Source organism: Sebastes fasciatus, chromosome 10 (genome assembly GCF_043250625.1).
Source record: "Sebastes fasciatus isolate fSebFas1 chromosome 10, fSebFas1.pri, whole genome shotgun sequence".
Lineage (NCBI taxonomy): Eukaryota > Metazoa > Chordata > Actinopteri > Perciformes > Sebastidae > Sebastes > Sebastes fasciatus.
Window position 1 is genome coordinate 22,134,273 of NC_133804.1, and position 26,402 is coordinate 22,160,674.

At 40.3% G+C, this 26,402-nt stretch overlaps 1 protein-coding gene across 1 annotated transcript in view; it reads right to left on the reverse strand.

Annotated features, from left to right (window-relative positions):
- Positions 1-628: 628 nt before the first annotated feature.
- Positions 629-26,402, reverse strand: part of fat2 (FAT atypical cadherin 2) — a 115,726-nt gene continuing 89,952 nt past the window's right edge. The window contains exons 23-29 of the mRNA XM_074649000.1: positions 25,674-25,831; positions 18,498-18,951; positions 15,360-15,513; positions 13,257-13,356; positions 12,418-12,566; positions 11,540-11,820; positions 629-3,281 (exon numbers count right to left, since the gene is read on the reverse strand). Of these exons, the coding sequence (XP_074505101.1) occupies positions 2,785-3,281; positions 11,540-11,820; positions 12,418-12,566; positions 13,257-13,356; positions 15,360-15,513; positions 18,498-18,951; positions 25,674-25,831 (1,793 nt within the window). The 3' untranslated portion in view covers positions 629-2,784. The remainder of the gene's footprint in view (positions 3,282-11,539; positions 11,821-12,417; positions 12,567-13,256; positions 13,357-15,359; positions 15,514-18,497; positions 18,952-25,673; positions 25,832-26,402) is intronic.

Below are 26,402 nucleotides of genomic sequence, written 5' to 3' on the forward strand. Positions count from 1 at the left end.
AATCATGGTAAAATGTATTGCTCTTAAAATTTGAGGATGCAGTTGAACTTTAAGACATGGTCATCAGACACTTTTTGGGAGATTTGCTTATTTGCACTTGGCAAGAGTTTAAAGCTCTGTGTTTAACTTAACTTAGTTTAGCAGAAAGAGCAGAACCAGAGGGAAACTGCTTGACTAGCTTTGTCAAATAAACATATTACATGTTTAATGTGTGGAAATAGAAAGTGAGATTTTTAAAATGCAGTTAACACATGAATTGGAGCTTTCAAAAGTCCTGTCCTCGTCCTTTTTCAGAAATTGTGCCAAAGCTCAGCAGCAGCTCAGCAAGACTTCAGTAAAAACAGCAGTGTCTAAATATGTATTAATATTTCCACAGTGTGTGCTTTGATTTGGCTCATTACGGTGCCAGATGGGAGAGATTTGACAGTAAGGATATAAAGAGGGAACGATTGAGTTACAGAGAAATATATTTCTCGGACTGACAACGGACATCAGGGTGATTCAGACTGAGCTGCGTACATCACATGTTACGACAAATGCCTTTTTTTTATAGTACATGCAGTGCCCTCATTTCTAGTTTATCTCCCCAGCCTCCAAGAGCTGTTGTGTAAAAATTCAGTTGTTTTGATTTACATGCATCATCTGCATCCTCGACACGTTTACATGGAGGCAGCAGCAGTAAATACTGTGTACACATCCAGCTTCGTCAAAACACAACCTGTCCAAACAGCTGGAAAATCAGATTAGTCTTTCAGACCTGATCTTTGAGGCCGTTTATCTGCGCTGAAATGCGACCTGATCGAGGCTTTGCGTTGTTTGGACAGTATAATCGCTCGCTGGCGTTGGTTGTTATAGTGACGGAAGATATGAAAAAATCTGATTTGAGCTTCATGTATGAATGTAGACTGAAGAACAGACTGCTGAGTGGACCAATTGAAATATCGGTTTTCATTGCACTTGCTGCGTCAACTTGTACATAATACATGTGGCTTTCTGCAGCTATGCTAACTGAGCCTACACATTTTCAGGAATTCGGAAACGAGTAGTAGTTGCCATTTGTCATAAATTCTCACTTTCATTTATTTATTCATTAATCACCCAAAAATAAGAAGTTAGAGCTGAAATGAATAGTCAAACAATAATTGTTAGTTCCAGATTAATCAGAATAAGATTTTGCTCTAAATTCTTTATAAAAGAAATGTAGATTAAGTGATATTTAATTGTGAATATCGAGGCTCTTAACTGTCAAACAGTTGATTTTAGAAAATGCTGTTCAGGCCAAACACGGGTTCTACTATTCAGTATAACACATTCACTTTTTAATATGTTGCATAATGCACAACAAGCTCTTGACCAAAACAAGCATTTCTTTCATCTGAGCCTTGCATATTTATTCTACCATTTAAAATGGCTGCATAGACATTTCTTTACCGCTCCACATTAAGTGTTCACTTTATCATCGGGGTGCAGCAATGTGATCACAAACACAAACGTCTCCTCCAACGAAAAATACTGTAATCTAGTTCACACTGATTAAACTCCAAGAGGAGATGCTTACAGATTCAAAATCTACAGAATGTACAGTGATGGAAACAGCATTGATACTAGTAACATTTAAAATACATCTACTTCACCACGAACATCAACTATGTCACTTGTGTTTATGGCTTTCATATATATTTTTTTTAAAATGAGGATCCAGCCCCCTTCATAGTAACAGACAGCAACAATAAACAACAGTAAGCAGATTAAAGAGTTCAATGAAATGTTTATCCTGCATGAAATGTGCTCAGCGTCGGGTTTAATACCTTTAGATTTGAAATAGTGGGCCAAACATTAGACACACATTAAACCTGTGTGTTTTTCGGACTTTCTCGCAGTTCTTTTTATGATCAAATAAATTTCATGTGAACACAAACACGCAGCAGAATTTTGGATATGATAAACTCTGTTTACCTTTCATACAATGCAGCAGTCCTCGTCAAAGCTCTTTATCAGGATTTCATCAGAAAGGCATTTCTGAATGAGCGTTCTTGTGTGAATGTCACGCTGGCCACTGTCATGGCAACTGTGTTTCCCGTCTCACATTCAATCACATCATACGGTGCATAGTATACATACCATTATCATTGTTTGGCAGAGCTGATTTTGATGTTTTTAGAGCGGCTGGCTTGTCGGATAAACGTTTGAGAAGTGAAATGTAGTTTGCCACGAAGTACTTTGGGCATGTTTCGAAAGCAGAATCCTCTTCTGAGAGTCAGATTGTCTCATGTTGAACCTTTAAAAAAAAGTCTTGCCTTGTTTTGACTTTGAAACAGTCAAGTCAGTAATACTGTTCGCGATTTCACAACCCTAACAAGTTAACGAGTGCTCTCGGCGGCGGCGTCTCTTAGACAAAGGGATGAACTTGTGCTGAACCTTCTCAGCGGAGGTAACCGAGGAGTACTGATTTACCCCCGTCTCATCTGACAAAGCACGACTACACTACTTTGAAAAGTCAAACAAACGAAAGACATCTGAACTATTGTTTCACATGGCGCTTTCATCTGAAACTAATGAAGAGCTCAGCAGTATTTCACTGTCAGATCTGAGTCTTTTTTTTTTTTTTTCAAAGAGTCCCATCTGAGAGGTGTACCCGTACACAAAGCTGCCTTAGAACAGAGTAGTAGAACATAGTGGCGTGTTCTTGCACTGTTTAGGTTCCAATGTGAAACTAAATGTGAATAATCACCAAAAAGGACGGAAATTGCCACAGAAAAAAGGACGTACGCTTAGAACCAAAACTTAAAACAGCACCTCCTCACAGCTCCCGTAATCGCTCTCCACCATGCTCGAGCCGTCGTAGCTGCGCGGGTTCTGCCCTGCTGGTCTCGTTTGAGGCTGGGCGGGGTTTGGCGCTGGCGGCGGGCTGGCCTGTTCCGCGTACGATGGCATGGCCACGCTCAGACGCATGCTGAGTCTCTTGTAGCCTCCCGAGACGTTGTCCAGGCTGCGGGTCTGCTGGTTGGGGTAGTAGCTGATGGCGGTGTACTCGTTGGGGCACTGGGAGCTGGGAAGAGGAAGTCCGTCGGGGCCCAGGAAGTCGTCCAGGTTCTGGTTGCTGTAGCATGGCGGTAGGGGAGCGCGGCGGTCACAGCGATCTAGTGGGAACGGGAAGCCGCCGAATCGAGAGTTCCTCCGCGAGTCCATGGTGGAGGTTGAGTAGACGTCCTCTACGATGTCAAACTGGGGGAACTCCTGGGTTGCTGGGCGGCCATAGTAGTCAGGATCTGCCGGATAGACTGAGAGAGGACAGATAGGATACCATCTTTAGAGCCATAGTCGCCAAAGGCTGCGACAGAACAGAAAATTATTAGGTATTATTACATTATTACTAGGTATCGACCCGTACCGCAAGTTCAGGTATTGGAATCGGTATCGGGAAGGAAAAAATGGTATCGGAACATCTCTAGTAAATTATGAGGTTGTGCAAAGCAACAAAATGCAGAAATTGGCACTAACGTATGCCAGTGTTTCTAAAGTCCACAACCATCAGGGTGAGAAGTTTACCACTTAGTTTTGAACAGTTGTCACAGACTGAGATCAGCTCTCAGAATGAACAAACAGCCCTTATCAATATTGTCACTGAAAGATTAATACTAATAAACACTGGGACAGCTGTTGCTGTGCGGGGTGTGCAGGATGGATTTGAACAAGTCTGGGGTTTTAAGAAGGCTTTGAGTATTTGCATATTAAATCCTTCACTGTGGATTTAAAGTGGTGTGGGTTTCATCAGTTGAACAGGAGGAGGGGAGTTGTCTAGAGAAAGCTTGTGTCCTAAAGTCACCACATGTACTCTAATATTTTAGACACATGACTGATCCAGACTTCTAATGACTGCAAAAGTTGAATAATCCTGTCTTCTTGGATCAACAGAATTAACATTAAGACAATTCAAGGGCAGTCTTGATGATAAGCTCCTCTGGCTTCTAGTACATCCCTGTGTGTGCTCTTAACACTTTATCACTTAAATATTTCCCTGAAACTAATCTCAAGCTAAGTCCCCAACCTTGAAATACTTATCATGTCCTTTGGATGTGCTAGTACGATGTTACACCCAGTAGACTTTTTAAATCTTCTTCTGCAGGTTAGACAACAGGAGGAGTATGAGGCAGGTGAATAGTTTCTGAGTTTGATGGTGGAAGACTCAGCTTGTTGACGACCTTGCAATGATTTATACTTCAGTTATTCTACCCTTCAGAGAGTTCTCTGAACACATAACATTTGTGTACTGGATCATTTGTACTTGCGTAAATGGTCTAAATCAGCATTGTTCAGTGTTGGAAAACATGCATTTGCGTTGTGGCTTTTGTATTCATGTTTCATTTGCGTTGTGGCTTTTGTATTGGTGTTACATTTGTCTTGTGGCTTTTGTATTGATGTTGCATTTGTGTTGTGGCTTTTGCGTTCGCGTTGTGGCTTTTGTATTGATGTTGCATTTGCGTTGACGGCTCTTGTATTGGTGTTGCATTTGCATTGTGGCTTTAGTATTTGTGTTGCGTTCACATTGTGGCTTTTGTATTTGTGTTGTATTTGCGTTGTGGCTCTTGTATTCGTGTTGCGGCTCTTGTATTTGTGTTGCATTTGTGTTGTGGATTTTGTATAGTGGTTGCATTTGCTTTGTTGTACTTGTGTTGGTGTTTATTTGCTTTGTGACTTTTGTGTTCACGTTGTGGCTTTGGTAATGGTGTTGCATTTGCGTTGTGGCTCTTACTGTATATTGAAGTTGCATTTGTGTTGTAGCTTTTGTATTCATGTTGCATTTGCGTTATGGCTTTTGTATTTGTGTATCATTTGCATTGTGGCTTTTGCGTTTACATTGTGGCTTTTGAATTCATGTCTCATTGGTGTTGTGGTTTTTGCATTTGTTTGACCCTTCTCAGACACCGTACATCAAACTCAGGTAAACGCTGTTTGCTCTGTTGCTGTTAGGGTTGTGTCTACAAGGTAACCCACAATTTGCGAAACTCTCACGAGATGGTTAAGGTTAGGATAGGTCATTGGGCAGCAAGAGTTTTTGCAGTTTGTGTGTAACATTCTAAACACAACCCACCGTTAGCAGCGAGCTGCCGGCTCAGTCATCGCCATGTTGAGAGACGTGTGGAGGGACTAGATATGCTCTGAATTTAGCATCTTTAAATAAAGTTTCCTTTTGTATCAGAAGTTATCATATCGACAGTACTATTATATTATAATATTCTAACAATACCCTGCCTCAGATTCAACCTCTGCTCAAGCTTTAGCATTCATTGTTTTATAAAAAAACAATAATACCAATAATAAGAGTGATAACAATAAAGTAATAATTATAATCAACGAAAGATCCAAAGGCCTACGGTGTTGCAGCTTAGCTCACACTGTTTGACTGACAGGAAACACCCTGCAGCGATGAGCGCTTAGCAGAAAAGATAGGAGGCAAAATCTGAAAACAAAAATGAGGATTCTTGAGGATTACCTCTTCAAATTCCACCCCTTCATCCCCAAAATCTCAAACTAACAAGGCTGACGCATTATACAGTTTGTTCAAACAAAACGACATTAAAAAAAAGCCCCCTGCTGTCACTTGGGTTACTGAGAATACTAAACAGACTCCCAGCTGCTTTTATTGTGAAACAGAGAAAGAAAATGAGACAGAGTAGCAGAGAGACTGGAAACAAGATGAAAAACAGAAGAGAGCTACTTAGAGGGAAGGAGAGAAAGTGAGGCGGAGAGACAGATGGGGGAGGAAAAGAGAAAAATCAAGAGAGTAAAAGATGCAGGGAGACAAATGAAGGAGTGAGGCACAAACAGGTGAAAGAGCTGGAAGAGGAAGATGGATGGTGTGAAAGAGAGATAGGAAGTCAAAGGGAGATACCAAGAGGAAAGGGAGGAGAGGCATATCGAATAATTCAAAGGAAAAGAAGGGAAACAAAGTGAAAGATGGAGACAGAGATAAGAGTATTTGCACAATGATGAAGATGTTTCAAGGCTTAAGAGATGAAAAACTGACAGCATCTTGAAATCTCCCTCTGTAGACTTAAAAGACATCAAAGGGATTCAGCGCTGCTTGTGTTATTTCCACACTTTGCACAATTCAATAAATAGTTAAGAACAAGATGCTGGAAAGAACAGAGGACTAAGTTTCGGATCACTGATGCAGGTTGAAACATGGTTGATAAATGGAAGCTGTATGGAAACAGCAAAATCTTCATCTTCAAAATGATAAATCTTCCTTAAGTGCATGCGCAAACGTTTTTTAAGCTCGCTTGAGGTGGTTTTTGCCTTGTCGAAAAAAAGTTGATGCACTAAATGGATTACAGAAACGCCTTTGCCGAATTCAGCAGTGAAAACAGTTTAAAAAGATAAAGATAGAAACTAAAGCGACAGATCACAGTGTAAAAGTGATCCACCACGTCACACTTTTCATCTACGCTTAGTATAGCTGAGTTCATTTGCTTCAAACCAGTTGATGGAAACGCGCCTAATCCTAATCCGCATTTCTTTTTTGTGACATTTCAAATGTTCTCTTAAATTCCTCTTGACAATTGAATGGAAACGCGGCTTGTGACTCTTTAACCTTATATCCTAAGGAGCAGCTTAGGGGGAAAAAAATCGATACGGCATAGTATCGCGTTATTTTGTATCTATACATGGATGTCAAGTATCGATCATTTATTATATAATCTAACAATCAAATGGCCACTATTCTGTCTTTCAGAGGTTGTAGTGGGCTCAGTCTTAAAGCTAGAGTGAAGACACTGGTATATTAAACTAAAAAAAACCTGGTACCAACCATGTCATGTTAGTTTGTCGGGAAGAACGCTAAATAATGCTCCAAATTTTGGAGAAGAAAAACTGTCATGGCCATTTTAAAAGGAGTCCCATGACCTTTGACCTCAACATATGTGAATGAAAACTCTGAGATGAACAGAGTGAAAACTGTATAGATGAAACAGTTGTTGACAAACTGCACAATTTGCAGTTGAAAAAAGGTAATAAATTGCAATATATCTTATCGCAAAATGCTTAAAATCGCAATAAGATCGTATCGTGGGGCCTCTGGGTATTCTGACCCCTAAAAGGGACGGACGGACAACCAGAAAACATAATGATTACGGCCACAGCTGTCTCCGGCACGGAGGCATAACATTATGAACCTATCCTTTAAATCTAAGTATCTTTGTAGTCTTAATCATCAGACATCAAAAGATGGCCATTCAGCTCAGATTCAAACATTGTTATTTTCACACTTTGAACAGTTCAAAACATGTAGATAAGAACAAGAGCTGCTCTTGGTCTAAAGCTGCAGAGAACAGAGGACTAAGCCTCGGATCACCGCCGCAGGCTACAACATTGATAATAAATGGCAGAATTACTTTGTTCACTTAAAGATTTTTTAACAAACTGAGCTCTCGACTGAGGTAACTTTTTTTTTTTAAGCTCCTTTTTCAAACTCAAGTCCAAGTGAGAATATTATGCCCTGAAATGTAGTTCAAGGCCGCATGAAAATAGTTTACTTAAGGTCTTTGCATTTTACCTGTGAAGTGATGAATGTTTGCAGCCTCTGGGCCTCTCCCTACAATTAATCAGTGAAACGGGGCGTAAAAATGGAAATTAAAATCATAATTAGTGTCAACATTCACCACGGCACAAATTAATGCCTGTGTCAGGGGGTTCACTTCGGTTTTGGTTGGCTGCTGAGCTGGAACGATTTAGCAAACGTGCTTTTAAATCTGCCAGAATTTCTCTTTAACAATGTTTAGTCCTTTCCCTACATTTGGTATTTAAGTAACCTTGAAAAGGATATTAAAAATCCTCATGCGTTGATGAATTTCCTTCTCTAAACATGAAAGCTGTAACTAGCTGTAAGGTTCAAAAGGGGCTGACTCAGGGCATAGAAAAAAATCTGATTTGAGAGCTGCATTTGATTTTAACGACGTAACTTTCTACATGTTTTAACTACAGATCGCTGTGGCTGCCCCCTTCAGCTTTATCAAAAAACTAATTTAGGGAATGAATTAAATATTTGACAGTATTTATCCTCCTGCACATACTTGGCTAAACAGAGGAGTTTTAAGTAATCAACACTTAAGGTTCTGACAGGTCAAAATCCAGGTACATCTTTTCTAACAATTCAAGTAGAATGAAAAAAAGCTTGAAAATGTCTTTACAGAATTACATTCCCATACAACTAAACTGAATTCTCAATTGAGTTTTAAGGGAAAACATATTTTCTCCCAGATTATGGTCACAGTTTTAAACACGTGGTCAACCTCGTGAATGGAAACAAAACTACTTTCTTAGGTTTAGGCAACACAGTTGGTTAGTTTTAATAAAAAAACATCATGGTTTGGCTAAAAATAACTATGTTTGTTACGTTATTAAAGGGTGGGTCAATCTATGTTTTGTTCCGTTTATTTCAAATGGAAAAGCCCACTGAGCCGTTAGCAGAAAGCAGTGACGTAGGTTACCAAAGTAAGCTAATCAATAAGGTTATGAATAATGGAATCATTAACACTAGCTGAGTCAACGTTAGCTGCGCTTAGTTTGGAAAGGGTTGGTTTGGATTTTTTTTAAGTGGGGTTGTATGTTTACTCCTGTGTTCTGTGAGGTAAAATTACTGTTTTGTGAATTGAGTACAGCAGGAACAGCAAAAAAACTTATTTTAGCCACCTAAAAAATGGATTTCAGTTTAAACGTACGTTATATTAAGAATATTTTCACCACTTCACCTTGCCATCAGAAAGCCCTTTCTGACAGGGGACTGAAGCCGTTATATCGCGGTCTTCAAAACCAGACCAGACTCCATTCACAAAAGTAATTTTTTCTTCTCAGAATACGGGAGTTGCTTGTTTACCGCTGCATCGATCGGTTAGTTAGTTTGTGTTATTTTGTGACTTTCAGATCTGAACTACGCGGACTTCCGTGGATTATCATTACAAACGTAATCCACGACAAAATACTTTTCCCTCGGAGCGTATTTTTTAGGAGACAGGGCTGAAAAAGTAATACTTTAGAAAATGTATTCTTCTTTAGAAAAAAAAACAAATCTTTCATTTGTGCTCACATGTACTCATTTTGCTTTCCTCTTTCTCTCTGCAGCATCTCTCTCTGATAAATTGCTTCATAATGGCTGACAGATTGATGGGGCTCTGTGGTTGGATGATTCATCACCAATTCAATAATAGTGATGGTGATAGAAGGCAAAGGCTCTATATTACTGTGAGTCTTCTTTCTATCTAGCCTGCAATGTTTTTATACCGAGATACTGTCTTTATGTCAGAATTTTCAACCAATTTTGGGCATCAGAGAACATGTCAGGTATGGTCAAGATGAACCATTAACTCTTTTGATTTAATACCAGGGTCACAGAGCGAACCAAAAGCAAGATGTAGGATTCAGCCGGCGTCGCCTTCAACAACGAGCCGGATAACCACTATAGGAAAATGTCCTTTATACTCCGTGATAAGGTCAAGCAGATGAATGACCTGCCAGGCTGGTGTTGCCTGGGGAGCGATGGCATGACGAACGCCTGATCTGCCTTTCTACATCTGTCTCCAGAACATAGCAGCACAGCATATTGATTTGTTACATGAAGAGAGAAAAGGTGGAGACCAAGGGAAAAGGTGACAGAAATGACGAGAACGAGAGAAAAGAAGAAAAAGACGGGGCATGTGGAACAGGATATAGGGAGACAATCGGCCTCATGCAAGAACATTTTCATATTAGATTTAAAAAAATATTTTTTTCTATGCGTTCTTTTGTGCAGGCGTTCCATGTCAGACTCAGCAAACCTTCCTAATTGCACAAACTTGTCACACATTTCTCGCTTTACAGTAATTAATGCCAACTGTTCACAGGTGTGTGTTCAACAGATTGGGTAATTAGCAAAATTGGCCTCAAATTGCAATAGAAATCTACCTTTTCCTCTCCGTTTTTCATGCTCCAAAATGAGAGTAAAAAGAAGCCATTTCCCATCCAAACACCTGTATTTATAAAAGAGGAACCTGCGGTGAGAATGTGTGAACCTCACACATATAAGGTGGAGATTAATTATAAGATGAGAGACTAAACATTTTTGTGCCGTGTTTTTTGCACCCTCAAATCCATCGTTCTCGATGCAGAAGAGCTGAAATGCATGAGCGTTACACACTGAGGGAACAATTTCAATTGGTAAGCAAATTTCACTTAAAGGTGCTAAATACGGGATTGGTAGCATTTCTAATGCCTCTCGATGGCGGGCTTATGGCTCGCAACTAACGGCGCTAACAGTGCAAACAACCACGAAAGTGCTGACAGAGATGACAGTGTTAACCTGAGAGGGAACCGGAGTGTGGGTGCTACGTGTTCACGATGATGGCATTTTCAGCTGTAACCGCCGTATGAGCGCAGTGTCTGTGAGCTATCCAGTGGGGCAAGCTCACATGTACTAAAAGCATGTGTGTCTGTATATCTTTACATAGTAAGTAGTTGTTTGCTCCTATATTAATGCTCTAGATATCAAATTTAGCACCTTTAACAAATATTTTCATACGAGGGGTTCTTGCATGAGAAAAAAAAAAGAAAAGAAGAGAAGAGATGGAGGGTGAGAGTAATAAATAAAAAAGGATGGGAGGGAGAGAAAACAAAAGGAGAAACAGGAAATGGTTATTTAGAGAGGGAGACAGGAGAGGAGAGCAAAAGAGGACTGTCAATAAGGGAGGGTATTACACATTATAGAATGATGAGTATAGAATAAAGATGTATAGGAAAAAAAGGGGAGAGAGAATCAATCGCAGAAAGAGAAAGTGGAAAATAAAAGCATGCTGAGATGAAACAGAGGACTCATATTATTTCCTGATGTTATCGCGTCTGATCGGCCTCGTCTATATGAATGTTTCATCTTCCAGAGTTTAATCAGCGTTGTGTGTTTACGGAAGACTCTCCAGGCAGTCCGGTGTTTCTCCCATGATGCACCACTTTGCATGACAATTAGACGGTTGTTTACGTTGACCTTGGATGATTGAATCCTGTTCTGACCTTTTATATTACTGCATGGCAGCGTAACACAGGATGGCGGTGATTTAGTTTACGGTTCATTAATGTATTTATTTATTTTTTTCCATTAATGCAGTTGACATTTTCCCAAGTGATTCTGCAATGAATGTTGCAGTTAGAATATTTAACATTAACTTTGCTTCTAACAAAGATGCCCTAAATTAAATACATAAATGTGACAGTACAGATTGTGTAAAGTTGTGTAGTGTGAACTAGCCATTGTATGCAGTATTTCCTGTAAAATAGTGAAATAATATCTATAAAAGATATTTATGATTTTGAAAGTTTAAAAAATTTGGTGCTCATATATGAAATAACGCAAAAAGAAGGGAGGACGATTCTCAAATTTTTTTGTTATTAAGAATTGTGTCCATGATGTGTACTGAATGGGACATTTTACAGCTAAAAAAAAAAGTGTGCACTAGTCCAAATCACAATGCTCATCATCCTAAAATCATAAAAACACATGTAAATAAACACTCACCTTCATAGTCCATGTCCCAGTGGTTCTTCCTGATGGAGTCGTTGTCGGAGCTGGACGGCGGCCTGGCCGGGAGGTTCGGAGCAACGCTGCACACCACCGGCCCCTGCATCTTTGGATAAGGAAGCCTGCCTTCTGACGAAATGATCTGGCTGCGTGGGCGAAGCGACCTGAACGGCGTGTGGTTGAGGTCGTTGGTGGGACCGACCAGTGAGCTCATCTCTATCGGGTGGCCTTCTTGGTTCTCGACTTTGAGGCTCTTGGCCAGACTGGACGGGAAGTAGCTGTGGGAGTGGAACATTTTAGTTTTAGGTAAATGTTTATCTTTGTAGGGTAATTACAGGTTGTTGTGTTGGACAGAAATGGATGATGGTGTTGCTACATACACAGTTGTTTGTTAACACTAATAAAGTATTCCAGGGCTATGTTCCTGTCTGTTGGTTTTGTACATCCTTTGCCCTCTAGTGGCCAACAATCGATTAATCCAGCTTTAACTACATGTTTGGGATGTTGGAGGAGAATGGAAAGAAAATCAAGTTTAAAAAATTGAGGAGGAGATCAATTTTTATCCTGCAGTGTTGCAAGTAAAGCGACTTTCCAAGAGGGAGTGTTTCTTCTGACCTCCCTGTACAACTTCACAGTTGCATAATTTAAGAAATTCTGCTTCTGATGGAATTGGTCGGCTACGTCCCACTTGGATTTCCATTGGATGCACAAAGGCTTTATAACAATACACGGTCCAGAAAAGCAGAATAGCAGTAAGACAATTTTTACTATTTGTGCTGCTGGGAAATAGTTGTTTAACACTTTGTGTCTGGACTGGACTAATTGAAATTATGGATGTTGAGGACTTCATTTTAGACACAAGCATTAGCTCTTACCCGTTGGAGTCCTGGACACAGACGGGCTTTTTCTTCTTCTGCTGAATGTAACGTTTCCTGATGCAAACGAAGAGGCCAACCAAGAAGAGTAATCCAAGCACGCTGGCGCTGATCTCCAGGATTTCCATGTAGCCAATCATTGGAGATACCTGATGGATAGGGAGGACAATTGATGGATTGAGTATAATTTAAAGGAATACCTCACCCACAAAATGACCATTTGTATATTAATTACTGAATTACTGATTGCATGCCTCCACAGTGAACGAAGAATCCAAAAACAGAATATATCCTTGATGAAGTGAAGTAAATGGAGGCCGCTATCAAAACATCCGTTTACAAACTCTTTACAAAGACAATTTGTGCAGTATAATCCAAGTCTCATTTATTCAGTCGTATGCTCACTACTTCCCAACACATGCATCTTCACTAAAACCTTAATATGTAAAACACTTCCGCAACTACGTCTCATGCTTGCGCATGTGCACTGCGAGTTCGTGCACAAGACGGTAGTGGAGGAAGTCTTCGAGTTGTGTGAGAGTCTGTAAACAGATGTTTGATATAGTTTTGCTGTTGTTAAACCTGGACACCATTTACTTTAATTAGATTTACTCTGTTTTTGGCCGTTTTCAGATTCTCTTTACGCCGTGGAGGCATGCGAGAAAAACAAAGTTTTCTTCAAGAATTCAAGAGAACACACGGTGAGTAATTGAAAGTGTTACTTTAAGGTACCTATGGGGGTTAAATGTAATTTGCCCCCAACAGTTACCTCCAAAACTGCGATACCTTCACTGACAAAAAGACAGTGAATAAAATGATTATTTGTAGTTGTGACTGACCTGAGGCAGCGGGTCGCAGAAGATGGAGCCACCAGTGACTTTACAATCAAATCCTCCAGGACACGGATTAGGCGAACAGACTTCTACCTGGTTGTGACACCTGCAGGAGTAAAAGGAGATTAGAGATTAGAGGAATGATTGTTATTTTTATATGCTGTACTTTTGTAGTGTTCATGTTATTGTTTATTGTTGTTGTTTGTCATCATTTTATCCTGTTAGACGTGTGTGAAATTGTCATAATTAGCATATGAATTCTTGACTTATAGCCAAAAATGTTTTTTGTGAGGTCACAGTGACCTTTTACCACCAAAATAGAATCCGTTCATCCTCGAGTTCAGGTGGACATTTGTGCCAAATTTGAAGAAATTCACTTAACGCATTCCTGAGATATCACGTTCACAAGAATGGGACTTGAGTTAAGATTATTTTGTTCAATTTAAAAAGTTTTAAATGGACTGAATGTAGTGGATATTTTTCTTAGGCTACACAGAAATCAAGTTGCAATCAGCTGAAATCAAAACATGATTCAGAATTAAAAGTTAAAAATAACAGAAGCAACATTGTCCAGATTGTGTCCAAAAATCAAGCAGTATCTCTCTAACCAGTTGGTGTTTGTGACCAAACTTCTGTGTCTGTGAACATGGAGTGAGAACAAGAGCGCTACAGTGGAGAGCAGCCCAATGGCGTCCGTCCACCTTGGCCTGGGAGTTAAGGTTATATTTTACTGATGATGCTGAGAGCTTCTCTGTAGCCCTCCATCTTCCAGATCCAGCCATGGAAAACAACCCAGAGGACCGACTGGCACGGCTCTGATTGCTGAGTGCCGCTGCTGCGATACTGACAAAAACCTATCATTCTGTTTTACATAAAACTGCCTGGTGTTCAGCTTTACCCACTCATTTCCCAGGTGTTGAATTCCCTCGCTTACAGCACTGGAAGTATATTCCAGTAGTTACAGAGCAAAATCCAATATTTTGGGTTTTGGAAATAGATAAGGTTTTTTGATGAACTGAGTTGTCAAGTCCTCTATTTGTCTTTGTATTGGACTCAGTTTTGAGGAATTGCTTCGTGTGGATGGTATTCAATCAAAACACACATTGTAAATACATTTCCCTCCTATGTGCTGCCGTCCATTGCAAACACTGATTACAATGTGACGCACACGTAAAGATAATTATCAGACCGCCACAGCATTATAAAACACCTATCTGTGTGTTCTACAAGTCACACAGCGAACTCCCATTTCCTGCAATTAGGATCCACCTACGGTCATCTTTCATACGCCGAGTTAATCAAAACCCTAACTGCAACATACCCGCGAGGAGCCATGCAATCCCAAAGGCGGCCTTAATGAAAGGAGGAATATACAAATGCTGCTCTGATTTCGTTTGAACGTGACTGTTCTCTTTGTCAGCTGTTGGTGGCGTGAGTGGAATACAACTAGCCGGCTGTAGCCTGATGATGTGTGTTTGTGTGTGTTATAGTTAAAAGAGTCCAATCTTATAAACATGCAAATTCAAAGCCATGCACGGTTTTGCGATATGCAAGCATGTACTTCAGTGCATGTGCTGCCGCATATAATGAGGGTTGCGCTGGTGTTTGTATTTAGTTGGCCTTGTTGGATTCATGATAATACCTCCGTGTATCCAATTAAGACTTTGTGGGTGTACGTGGTCTGTTTGACCACAATACATTTGGGAGAGTTACAGCTGCAGGTAATTATCTTCTCCACTGATTAATCTTTTGTTTTGATTATTTGATTAATCTAGAAAATCCAGTTTACACCTGCTGCCATCAGTTATGATCCCATTGTACTCTCCAGAAACTTCTGACTAAAAATATGTCGAACAGCTCAAACAGTATTTGTGTGTTTGGGCTCTGAGCGCTGCCAAAAAGCACTTACAAGTCACCTCATAATTATAATCTTCTGTAAAAGTTTCTAAAACAGCATTTTAATGAATATTGGACACTAAAACTCTCCAGTAAAACCAGGCTAATGAAATATTTACAGCATCATCAGCTCTTGAAGGATCACACAGCTCACATGTTCACCATTAGAGAAACCACTGCATGCAAGTAAATAAATAAAATATGTGTGTTTACCATGCGTCAGTGTTGTCCAGCGAGCAGTTGCACATGTAACCTTGAGCCTTGGGCACGCACACCCTGCCGTGGGCACATGGTTGGGAGGCGCACGGGTTGTCGGCCAGCTCGCAGCGGGCGCCGTGGAAGAGTCCTGCACACCTGCAGCGCGGCTCTGCAGAGTAAATGAAACACATCCAGACGTCTGAGACAAGAGCGACTGATCATCAGGTTTCCCCTACAGGCAGTAAATAATCAAAGCAAAGGTCAACCTGATCCAGCCGGAGAACAACGGAGTTTCTTTGATATTTAAAAGGGAAAACGTGTTGTTGTGTTTCTTCTTTCTGTGGAGAACTTAGATAACGTGACATCCCATCCAGCAGCTATAAACCAGTCTTTTGTTTGAAATGGTTTCACAAAACAATAGTCAACATCATGTTTTGTCAGTCGCCCAGAATCAAAGAGTAAAAACTTGTTTCTACATCCACCATTCTGCATTGAAACCACCCTGCAAATCGAAACTTAACGATGGCTTTGAGAGCTCTTCGTTTGCACTTTAACCATCACATGAATAATGTAACTTACAAGCTAAGACCACTGATTCACCAAACATGCTTGCTTGCAATAGTAACGAAGTAACGAAGAGGTTTAGGGGAAATGTATCAGAGTAAAAGTACACATTTTATTTTATTTAGGAAATTTAGAGGAGTAAAAGTTGACAGAAATATAAAAACTTGGGGTGTCAATCAGTTAAAATATTTAATCATGATTAATGGCATGATTGTCCATAGTTAATTAATTGCAAATTAATTGCATATTTTTGTTATCTGTTCAAATTGTAGCTTAAAGGGAGATTTGTCAAATATTTAATACTCTTATCAACATGGGAGTGGGGAAATATGCTGCTTTATGCAAATGTGTGTGTATATATATATATATATATTTACTATTAAAAATCAATTAACAACACAAAACAATGACAAATATTGTCCAGAAACCCTCACAGGTACTGGATTTAGAATAAAAAGATCTGCTCAAATCATAACATGGCAAACTCAAGCCCAACAGGCAACAACAGCTGTCAGTGTGTCAGTGTGCTGACTTGACTATGACTTGCCCCGAACTGCATGTGATTATCATAAAGTGGGCATGTCTGTAAAGGGGAGACTCATGCGTACCATAGAACCCATTTTTATTCGCATATCTTGAGGTCAGAGGTCAAGGGACCTCTTTGAAAATGGCCATGACAGTTTTTCCTTGCCAAAATGTAGCGCAAGTTGGAATCAGTGGATTCCTTAATTTGTCTAGTTTCATATGATGCCAGTATCTTCACTCTAGCTTTAAAACTGAGCCCACCACAACCTAAAAATTGTAAGTTGCATTAATGCGTTTAAGAAAGTATTGGTGTCAAAACGACTTTGCGTTAACGCCTTATTATCGCATTAACTTTGACAGCCCTAATAAAAAAAAAAAGTACACACACTCTCAAAAGATGTGAGAAGGCACCAAGTGAACTCCACGGCTTTTCAGTACCATGGGTGGATTTTTTTCTTGCAAGTTTTAAAGTTCAAGTAAACTACAGAAATGTTTTAGTTTCAAAATTACTCATCCCCAAGCTGACAAGATGTATTTGTCGCATTAAGGAAATGTTTCTTTGTTTACCTGACATTATGTTTTTTGACCTAAAAAGGCCTAAACTTGTATAATGATAAGAAGAAAACAAGTTAAACTTTGGTATCTCCATCTGCCCGGCTACTTCCTTTTACTTTGTTTCACTATCTCAGGAAACAAACAAAGTTGATGCTTCAGTAAAACAGTAGGGGGACAACTTTATATTCTGCAGTAAAAATAAAGAAACCTCCGCAGCCTCCATTGTTTTTGCCGCCTGTCTGATCACATTTCCTTGACCTGGAAGGATCTTTTGGGAAATAATATTTATTTGTTGTTCGGCATCGAACTAGAATTTGTGCGATTTGACGTGATGATGAATAAGGTCCTGAGAGAAGTAATACCTGACTCTAACCTTCTATCCTGTGTCCATTTTCTTATTGTACTGAAGGAAAATAAGAAATTATGCAGTTCAGTGACCTAACAGGTAAACCCAGGTAAAGAAATAAGACCAGGCGGCAGGTTTTGATAAGAGGATTGGGGTTTGTTTGTTTACACTGTTCCTCCAAAGCACAGAGATCTATATCTTCTGCAGCTTTGCGTCTGGTTTCATATCCACCGTCATAGAAATAGAAGAACATATTGACTGCACTCGGCGCCGCAGTCTCACACAGACTCATGAGAATAATATCATTTTAAAGCTCCTGATCTTCTAGCTGTAAAATTGCAGGTGTCCTTATCAGCTGCTATTCTAAATAAAGAATATGCAGCCAGACATCCTCTTTTGTGATACACAATGCAAAAAATAAAAAAAGACGTAGCAAGCCTCGACGACCCCAATTCTTTATCTTTTGTGTTTTGAAAAGAATTGATGCATTCGGCCAATTAGTGATAACCTAAAACGTCAATAAGCGAGCAGTCACATAAAGGGCCGAGGGTCTGATAAGGGTTTCATGCCAGACTAATCTTTCAGGGTTTGTCCCTGACTGAGAGGGTTGAACTGCATTTTGAACAACCTTTAAGAATATTTTATGCCAAGATACTGAAATACGTTCTACTTCTTTCTGGTGTAGTAATAAGAACCTGACATGACTGGTTTGCAGGGGTCTAGCTGAGAGTTTTGGGCCCCAATCCCCATTATAGCTAGTTCACACTGCACGACTTTAGACCTGTTTTTCTGCTCCTCGACCGTGATATGCATGCTAAATATCTGGACCTGTAGGGGACTCCGGCCACTAGCTGCGGCGAATGTGAGCGCGAGACACGGGTTGAGGCGAAACCTTGGGGAGGAGGGGTCGTCTGTAACAACAGGAACTTCCTGTATGTGCTGCATTTGCAACACGGAGCAAAGTTGTTGTTGCACCTAGTGGATTAAATAGTAAAAAAGAGTGTGGAAACCAGTGGAAACAGGCTATTTTGTGAACACACGTTTTGAATGTTCGGATTTGAATACATAAGCAAACCACTGGGAAGCTACAGAATGATATAAACACCCCAAATAATGAACCTGCCCTTTAAGTTTGATTTAAATGACATCATCAGTGCACTCACCTCCGCTGGCGGCCTCCTCGCAGACCCCTGTGTTCTGACAGGGGTTGTTGTCGCAGGCTCCGGCCCTGCTGCAGCACTGGTACACCCCAAACACCCTCCTGCTCCCCGGCCCGGCCCACTCCGCCGTGTCGCCCACTCTGATTGGCTCCCCATTGAGCTCCAGGGCCTCCAAACAGCCGGTGAAATTATGTGGATGCTGGTGGACCACCGGAGCAGAGTCCTGAGTCAAAGAAGCGAAAAGCAATGCACCGTGGGAGCTCATCATCCGGCACGGCTCGGTCAGGGTGGCGAAGGCGGGATGCTGCTGGTCCAGGGTCAGTCTCAGGGCGCTGGCGTTGACCTCCAGCAGGACGCTGTGCCACCTGCCGTCTGACACCGGATCAGATCTGATCACTAAGGAACCAGGGGAGGTGTTTCCACAGCTGTACCTGAACTGCAGCTCTCCGTTCGTCAGCTGAGGAAGGAAGATGAGGGTCAGTTAGCAATACATTAATAATGCTCAGAATCTCTACAGCAAGATAGATAGCACAACTTTTCATTTACTAGAAGAAACAACAAGTCTCCGTTCAAGTTAGGGCTTAATGTCAAGTTAGATAAGATCGGACCTCTTATCAGCTATGTAGAGGCTCAAGATTAATCCTTACTCAGCTTATGTAAACGGTTTAGTCTATTATTTTATATCAGAAAGAGCTTTTATGATAGTGGGAGGTTTGAGGGAATGTAAGGACAACTGTTCAGTTGCCTGGCTTCTTAGAAAACAATACGTTTTTTTACCTTATTCCGACAATAGAGACACTGATATTCCTACTAAGCTGTTTACATGGCTAATGAAAATTAATATTCCACTAATATTATTGTTTACATGCAGCCTGCATACTCCGATTAACACAACCGGTGGCGAACACAGCCTCCCTTCTTTCATTCCTTCAACCACCTTCTTGAAAAGGTCGGCGTTGTGATATTTGCGCATATCTAAAAACCTGTTGCTATCCAAGGTTTCATAATGTTTAAAAGTATGTGTGTTTATCCTTCTTTTCTTTTGACCATGCATCTCTGCAAACTGTCGGCTAGTTGGTTTGTGCACAGAGCTGGCCGTAAACTGGCAAGAGGCCGTGCAGTGAAAACCTCAATTGAGACGCATATTGTGAATGTGCTGTATACATGTCCAAAGAATGCTCCTAAAACCCGAATAATATCAGCATATACCACATGTGTTTATCTGCAAATGCTCCATTCATAATATTCAGAATATCCAAACAGAATATGCTGTTTACATGACCCCTATCAAATTCACAATATTGTCATATTCTGAATATTAGTGTGCATGTAAACGTCGTCATTGGCACTGCAGGTTAATAGCTTCAAGTAATACATGTTTTGCATCAGGGTAGTTGTAATGCAGTTGACTTAAATGGAGCTGAGATATTTTAATTTAGACATAAAAAAGTATCTTTTCAAAGACCGAAACCGTACAGATGTTAATGCAAACTCAAACTTTACTTCCAGGTGTGTTAGACATACTGTTTAACATGCATCTTAGCCTTTGTTATTTTATGGTTATGCATCATGTTGTGGTTATATTGATTTATTTGTTCAATTATAGTAATTATTTGCTGATGTAATTATCCCCCACAAGCATTGATTTGGTAAATTGCAGGTAAGAACACGTGGACTAAATTGGTTTAAAAGTGAACAGTTAATAATAATTGTTTAAACAGCTTTTATATAATTGCATTCCATGTAGTTAGGACCTTCTTTATGTTGAAATATAATTGTTTAAATAAAACAAGGTTGAGATGTTTTAACCTGCAAAGCCAACTCTGTGCTTCAGTTTTTTGTTTGGACTGGTCTGAACATAAAAATCACTATTGCCAGTCGGGTGATTAGTATGGAGAGATAACAAAATATGGTATTTACTTTGTTATAGATTCAATGTACCAACATAATAAACCTGTAAAAAAAATAAAATAAAAAAAAAAAGTTTTATCCTCGCCTAGTGTAACATCTTAATTTCAAAGGCAATATCATCATTACAACAAAGATCCCATAGATAATGATGCAACTAATGTATTCTACTACTCTTTACTACAACTGGGACTGTAAATCTAATGAAAATACGCTATAATACACCATTTATGATACAATTTATAAAGTAGTTAAACACCATTTAGACACCAAATATACTCAAAGCCAGCAACTACAGCCACCTGATTTATTTTTACATTCAGCCTGTTGCAGACTGGAGGCATTTAGGAGATGTTGACAAACCTTTTGTGTTACAAATAAAATCAGCTCCCTATGTTACTGTTGCTCTCCCTGAACAACACCCCGACGCCGTGCACACACATTTATTCAGCATTTTATCAACATCAGCGGGAGCTTCTTAATGATTCTGCATGCTCAGCGTTCCCACTAACTAACAAGCCAGCAGCTTTTTTTATCGGTTCATGTTTTCTTTATGTAACGGAAGGCTCCTCATATCTTACCGTCTTAAATATACGGATGGAGTGTGTATTTTGCAAATTGCTAAGCATCACCCCCATAGGACGAGGAGGGCCGTGATGCATTATTGATCTGCTTGGCTCCTGCTACTTTAATTGATGCAAGAGGATGAGCTTTCCTGCCTTTGTTTTGCAGATGTTATTTTCCTTCTTGGAGTTTTTTATTTCTCTGCTCTCTATAAAACTTTCATACACCATAGATTGGACAGGTTGCACGCTGGTTTGCTTTCTGTCCCTGCCAGAGGTTTCTGTTTAATTCCCTGCAGCTGGGACGATGAAAAATACAAACAGGAATGATTTATTTTGGAAGGGACGGACCGGCAAAATTCTTCACATGGATTAATGACAGCACACAGCGAAAGGGGAGGGAGATGAGGGCGGTGCTGGCTCTGGCTTATCATGGGAAGATGCTGAAGCGCTGGCAGAGGAACAAGTGAAAACCTCGAGATATCCGAGGCGCCTGTCGCTTGTCTTTTAATCTATTTTACATGACTTGGTGTGGCTTCTCGTGTGATTTATGGTGGATATTTGAGTAGAGATAGCAATTTGATGCACTGATGATTTTACAGTATCAGCACAGCCCGATGTAGCGCAGGCACAGTGTCAAGTCAAAGTCCACAGGGACTGAAGCTCTACAGCATCAGTGCTTTCGTGGCTCCATAAATCACCGACTCTGAGCGCAGATGCAAACGGTGCAAGCTTCCTGCAGGGAGCTTTGATACTGCTGGGCAAAGTTCAATATGCAGAAACGGCCGCTACACTCATGTATTCTGCTTGCATGTGCACACTCGTGATAATCAGGACAGGGAGAGCTTGCAGCAGGCAGCGCTGCACCTCTGCAGTGATAAAAAGCTTCTCTGAGGGAGCTCACTTGTTTGTTGTAGTACATAAACAATTTGGTAACATGGGAATAGCTTCTGCAGTTGTTTTACATGCAAATGAATAATCTAAAAATGTAGACCTATAGCCTTGTATCAGCATGCACTGATTCGAAGGGGCATTCACTCCAGGTATGGGCGGATTATGGACCCCCGGGCACAAACAAAAGACACCACCACCTTTCCTACATAGGAGTAAGAAACAAACTTTATAGTTGTTTACCCTCCTTTTGTTGTTGTTTTGTGTCTCTTAGTAGTTGTTATGCATCTCTTCGTGGTTTTAGTGCCTGTTTGTGGTCACTTGGTAGTCGTTTTGTGTCACTTTTTGTAGTTGTTTGACTGTAGGAACGACTAGTAGTGGGATGTAGCATGCACAAAATACTTTTAAACTAAAGATTTCTACTTTATTCAGACAGAAAAGGCATTTGTAGTATTTTTTCACAACTAAAAGTTGAATATATAGATAGCTAGTTTAGACTTTATGTTATAAATGCAATCCGATGAATTATATAAATCTATGATCACAGAGCTATTTGGTGTCTGTGATGACTTTAACTTGAGTAATTCATGTCTCGTATTTGTCTAATCCAGCGAACTGAATACCTGACTAATCAAGATACTTCATCACAGTGATGCTGTAAATCCAATAGTGGTTTAATAAAGCAGTCACGATCATTGATGTGCAACATTGCATGTACTTGTCTAATATGAGAAATTAAAGCAACCTGTGCAGAAGCAGTTTTACAACATGTCTACCTGATGACAAATCATCAGTGCTCAACTGGGAACATGAATATGAATGGACTGGTTGCATTAATAAATTGTGCATGTAAAAACAGGCAGTGTGGTGTTAAATCAGTGATGTTGATGCTAAGCACGTATAGGTTTTATGTTTAACTTCTATAGTATACCCTTGAACAAGACACTGAGCTCATTCCTCCTCATAGGGAGATATAAAAGCCTGAATTGACATGAAAGTAAATCAGTTTGTGTTTCTGCAGCGAGCACGATGGACGAGTGTTGGTCCACTGATTCCACACCAGTGTGAATCTACATCTTTGTTCACCGTCAGGTCTTCAAACTGCTCTGCTGTCACTCCTCATCAAGGACGGTGTTTTCCTTCCACTGACAAGTCACCTTTACTTCTTCTGCTCGCGGCTTTTCATTCAAACAGCTACGATTTCCATTTCAAAGACTCCCGAGGAAGATGTGTGCAGTGCAGACATAAAAGAGAATTAGCAGCGGTAAATAGGTCTGAACTTTAATGTGTATTTTTTCAAAGACGTGGCTCTTGACGGAGCATACTGATGAGACTTGGTTTATAAGAGGCCACTGAGATTCGCGGCAGCTCGCGTCCCAAGGGGGGAATGAAGCACGCAAATAGCGTCTTGTATCTCCAGGAAGTTTCTCTGAAGTCACCATAAATAGCAGGCGAGGGACTTCTCAGATGACCACGTTGAGAAATTCCTTTTGAAGCGTTTTCTGCTCACAATGAAACAGGCAGGTACCCATTCTTGCATGTGCGAGCGGAGAACCAAAACCCAGGAGGTAGAACCTTGGGAAAGACTGAATGCTGCTTTTGAAGTTATCCGACAATCAGAATGATTTAATATTCTGCCGGAGTGCACACGGATGTCACACGAATGAGAAGAAAGCCCACAAGGGGAAGCATCCCGCTGCATTTCAAGTCCTTATCAAGCCTTTTTTTGGTTATCTGTTTAGAGAATTATTCATGTCGCTCAAAGAATACAACAATTCATCATTCTCTTTCAAGGTGCCCATTTAATATTGTAAAGAAGGCCTTGTATTGTAGCTCACTGATGGATCCTCCTTTCCCCTTGACAATTCCTTAAAAAAGCATATCAAAACATCTTGAAGACGACACTTTTTGTCAATAGGATTCCTGCAGAAGTCTCGCGGCTTCCCCTTCGGGGTGCTTTTTGAGGGAAAAGGGCAACATGTGGCTCACGTGCTGCGTTCAGAGCCAGCAGTCGTCACAACTCGAGTTAAAAAGGGCACTGATGAGCTGATAACGCTGGAAAAACAGGGAATAATAAACCAGACGTGCATCGGTGGCTTCATAATCCGATGTGGAACTTTAAATGTGTGCGGGCGGGAGTTTACCGCCGCCTCTGATATTCAATCAGGCATTTAGCACACATAAACACATGAAACAATCTGCCATGCAGAGATAAAAGAGAGTAACTCGAAAACAAAGTCTCACGCTGGGTTTTCTTGTCAACACAGAGGATGTGAAAAGGCCCAGGACACAGCTGGTATTTCACAGCTGGAGAAGGCCACGTGGTGTAAAATGTCAGTGTTGCCACAATAGAACAAGTTCAAATCCAGTTGATTTTATTTGCCAAGTTTCGGGGTGTCAACAGGTGCTGCGTGATGCTGACAGTGTTGACCCAGATACACTGCAGAGTGTCCTGCTATTCTGGGATCTGTGTTTGCAGCAAACACACAAAAGGACAAATTCAAGACTCACCCGATATCAGATATTTAAAATAAAAATGTGACACCCGTGCTGATAAAATGACTGCCGGCATAAAGTATCAAATAAAATATTGACATTTAAGATGATATCAGTGAAGTAGAACATCTAGTAGTATTTGCGAATCTGAGCTGGAGACATTTTGGATTTTAAAGCTCCACTCGTCGTCGTCGTTCCCCAGCGAGAACTCCCGTAGATTAAATCAGCAGCTCTTAGATTTGATCATTCTGATAGTAAATTAGTGTCAGACAACAACAGCATCTGAAAATTAGGGAAGAGATTTAATCTCTCCACAGCAGCAATAATCGAAGAGCAAAATAAATTACCTACCAGCTCAGGGGAGAATGAAACTAACATTTACACTTCCTTCAAATGAATGAAAATAATCATTTTCTTGTTCCTTTAGTTGTCTTTTAATTGCTGCATTAACCTGATTAACCTGAGATGTTGAGACATTTCCAACAGACAGACAGTGAGGAGAGCTTTATGTCTCATGTGTGAACAGAACAAAGACTGAAGTATGTCTTTTCTTTACTGGGTTTGTCCTTCAACGGATCCGAACTAACGTGGTGTCCACAGTGGTACATTGCTTAGCTTACTTGTCGGTACTCCTGTCTGCTTCTCCAAACTGGGAGCGTGCCAATTGCCATTGTTTAAGTTACTGTAGGAAATCCACACTGACTATGGATAACAACCAATACAATACAACCAATACAACCACATTAGGCGGGCTAGGGGGTTTATATGTAGCAATGTCATCATGCATCACGTGGGAAAAGGTTTTTAGAAGGGCTTAAAGTGAAAATAGTATTTTTGATGCTTAAACACACATACTTCTGTACTGTGTGTGTTTAAGACAGGGAGAGATATTTTAGTCTCGTCTTTTTTCATTAACGATATTGCATATTTGATATCGTCACCGTTAGTGTTTAATGACGTCGGTGCAGTCTCGTCTCACTCATGGAAAAAAAGGTTGTTGACAAACATATTTTGTCATAGTTAACGAAATGAACACTGCCTCAAAACAGTACTTGAGTAAATATACTTAGTTACAGCCCACCACTGGATTGGCTTCACTAGCTACCCGTTGTAGCTTTTCCATGTGCATTTGGAACAAGCTACAACAGAACAGCTGTAGGATAACAGACCAGAAATGACATCCAGTAACAGAATAGAACAAACAAAAAAAAGAGGCTGCATCTGTTTATAAAAAGGATTTAGGAAATCATAAGAGCACATCTGCTACAAACGGTTCAAAATAAATCCTGTTTTTTTTTCTGTTTCTCAGAGAGATAAATACCTGTAATGTCCCCCAGTCTTTGGTGCTGTTGGTGGACATGATGAGGCCTTGATCCTGGAAAGTCCTGAACCTCAGTGACAGTTTGAAGTCCTGGTTGTCCTCGTCCATCCTGTGGAGGAACTTCAGGTAGGATTTACCGTCAAACCTCACCGCAGACTCTGAAACACAGAAAAAACAAAAGATAGTGAGCAAACAGCAGCCTGATGATGCATCATACAGAAGTATGTTGACAAACACGACTGCATGATTTGATAAAGCCCTTAGGGACTTAGAGTGCTGACTTGTCTATGACTTGCCCCAAACTGCATGTGATTATCATAAAGTGGGCATGTCTGTAAAGGGGAGACTCGTGGGTACCCATAGAACCCATTTTCATTCACATATCTTGAGGTCAGAGGTCAAGGGACCCCTTATTTAACGTTATTTAACCTCCTTTGCGACAAGCTAGTATGACATGTTGGTACCAATGGATTCCTTAGGTTTTCTAGTTTCATATGATGCCAGTATCTTCACTATAGCTTTAAAACTGAGCCCACTACAACCTAAAAATCACAAGTTTTGTTAAAAAAAAGAGTGGTGGTAAAACGAATTTGCTTTATACAATAACTTTATAATCATTTATTGGCACTGAAACTTAATTAAGATAATTTCCTGAGAGGAGATTCACTGAGTGAAAGTGAATACCTTGTGAAACTATGTTCAAGTCTTAAGTCAGAAGACTCTGAAGAC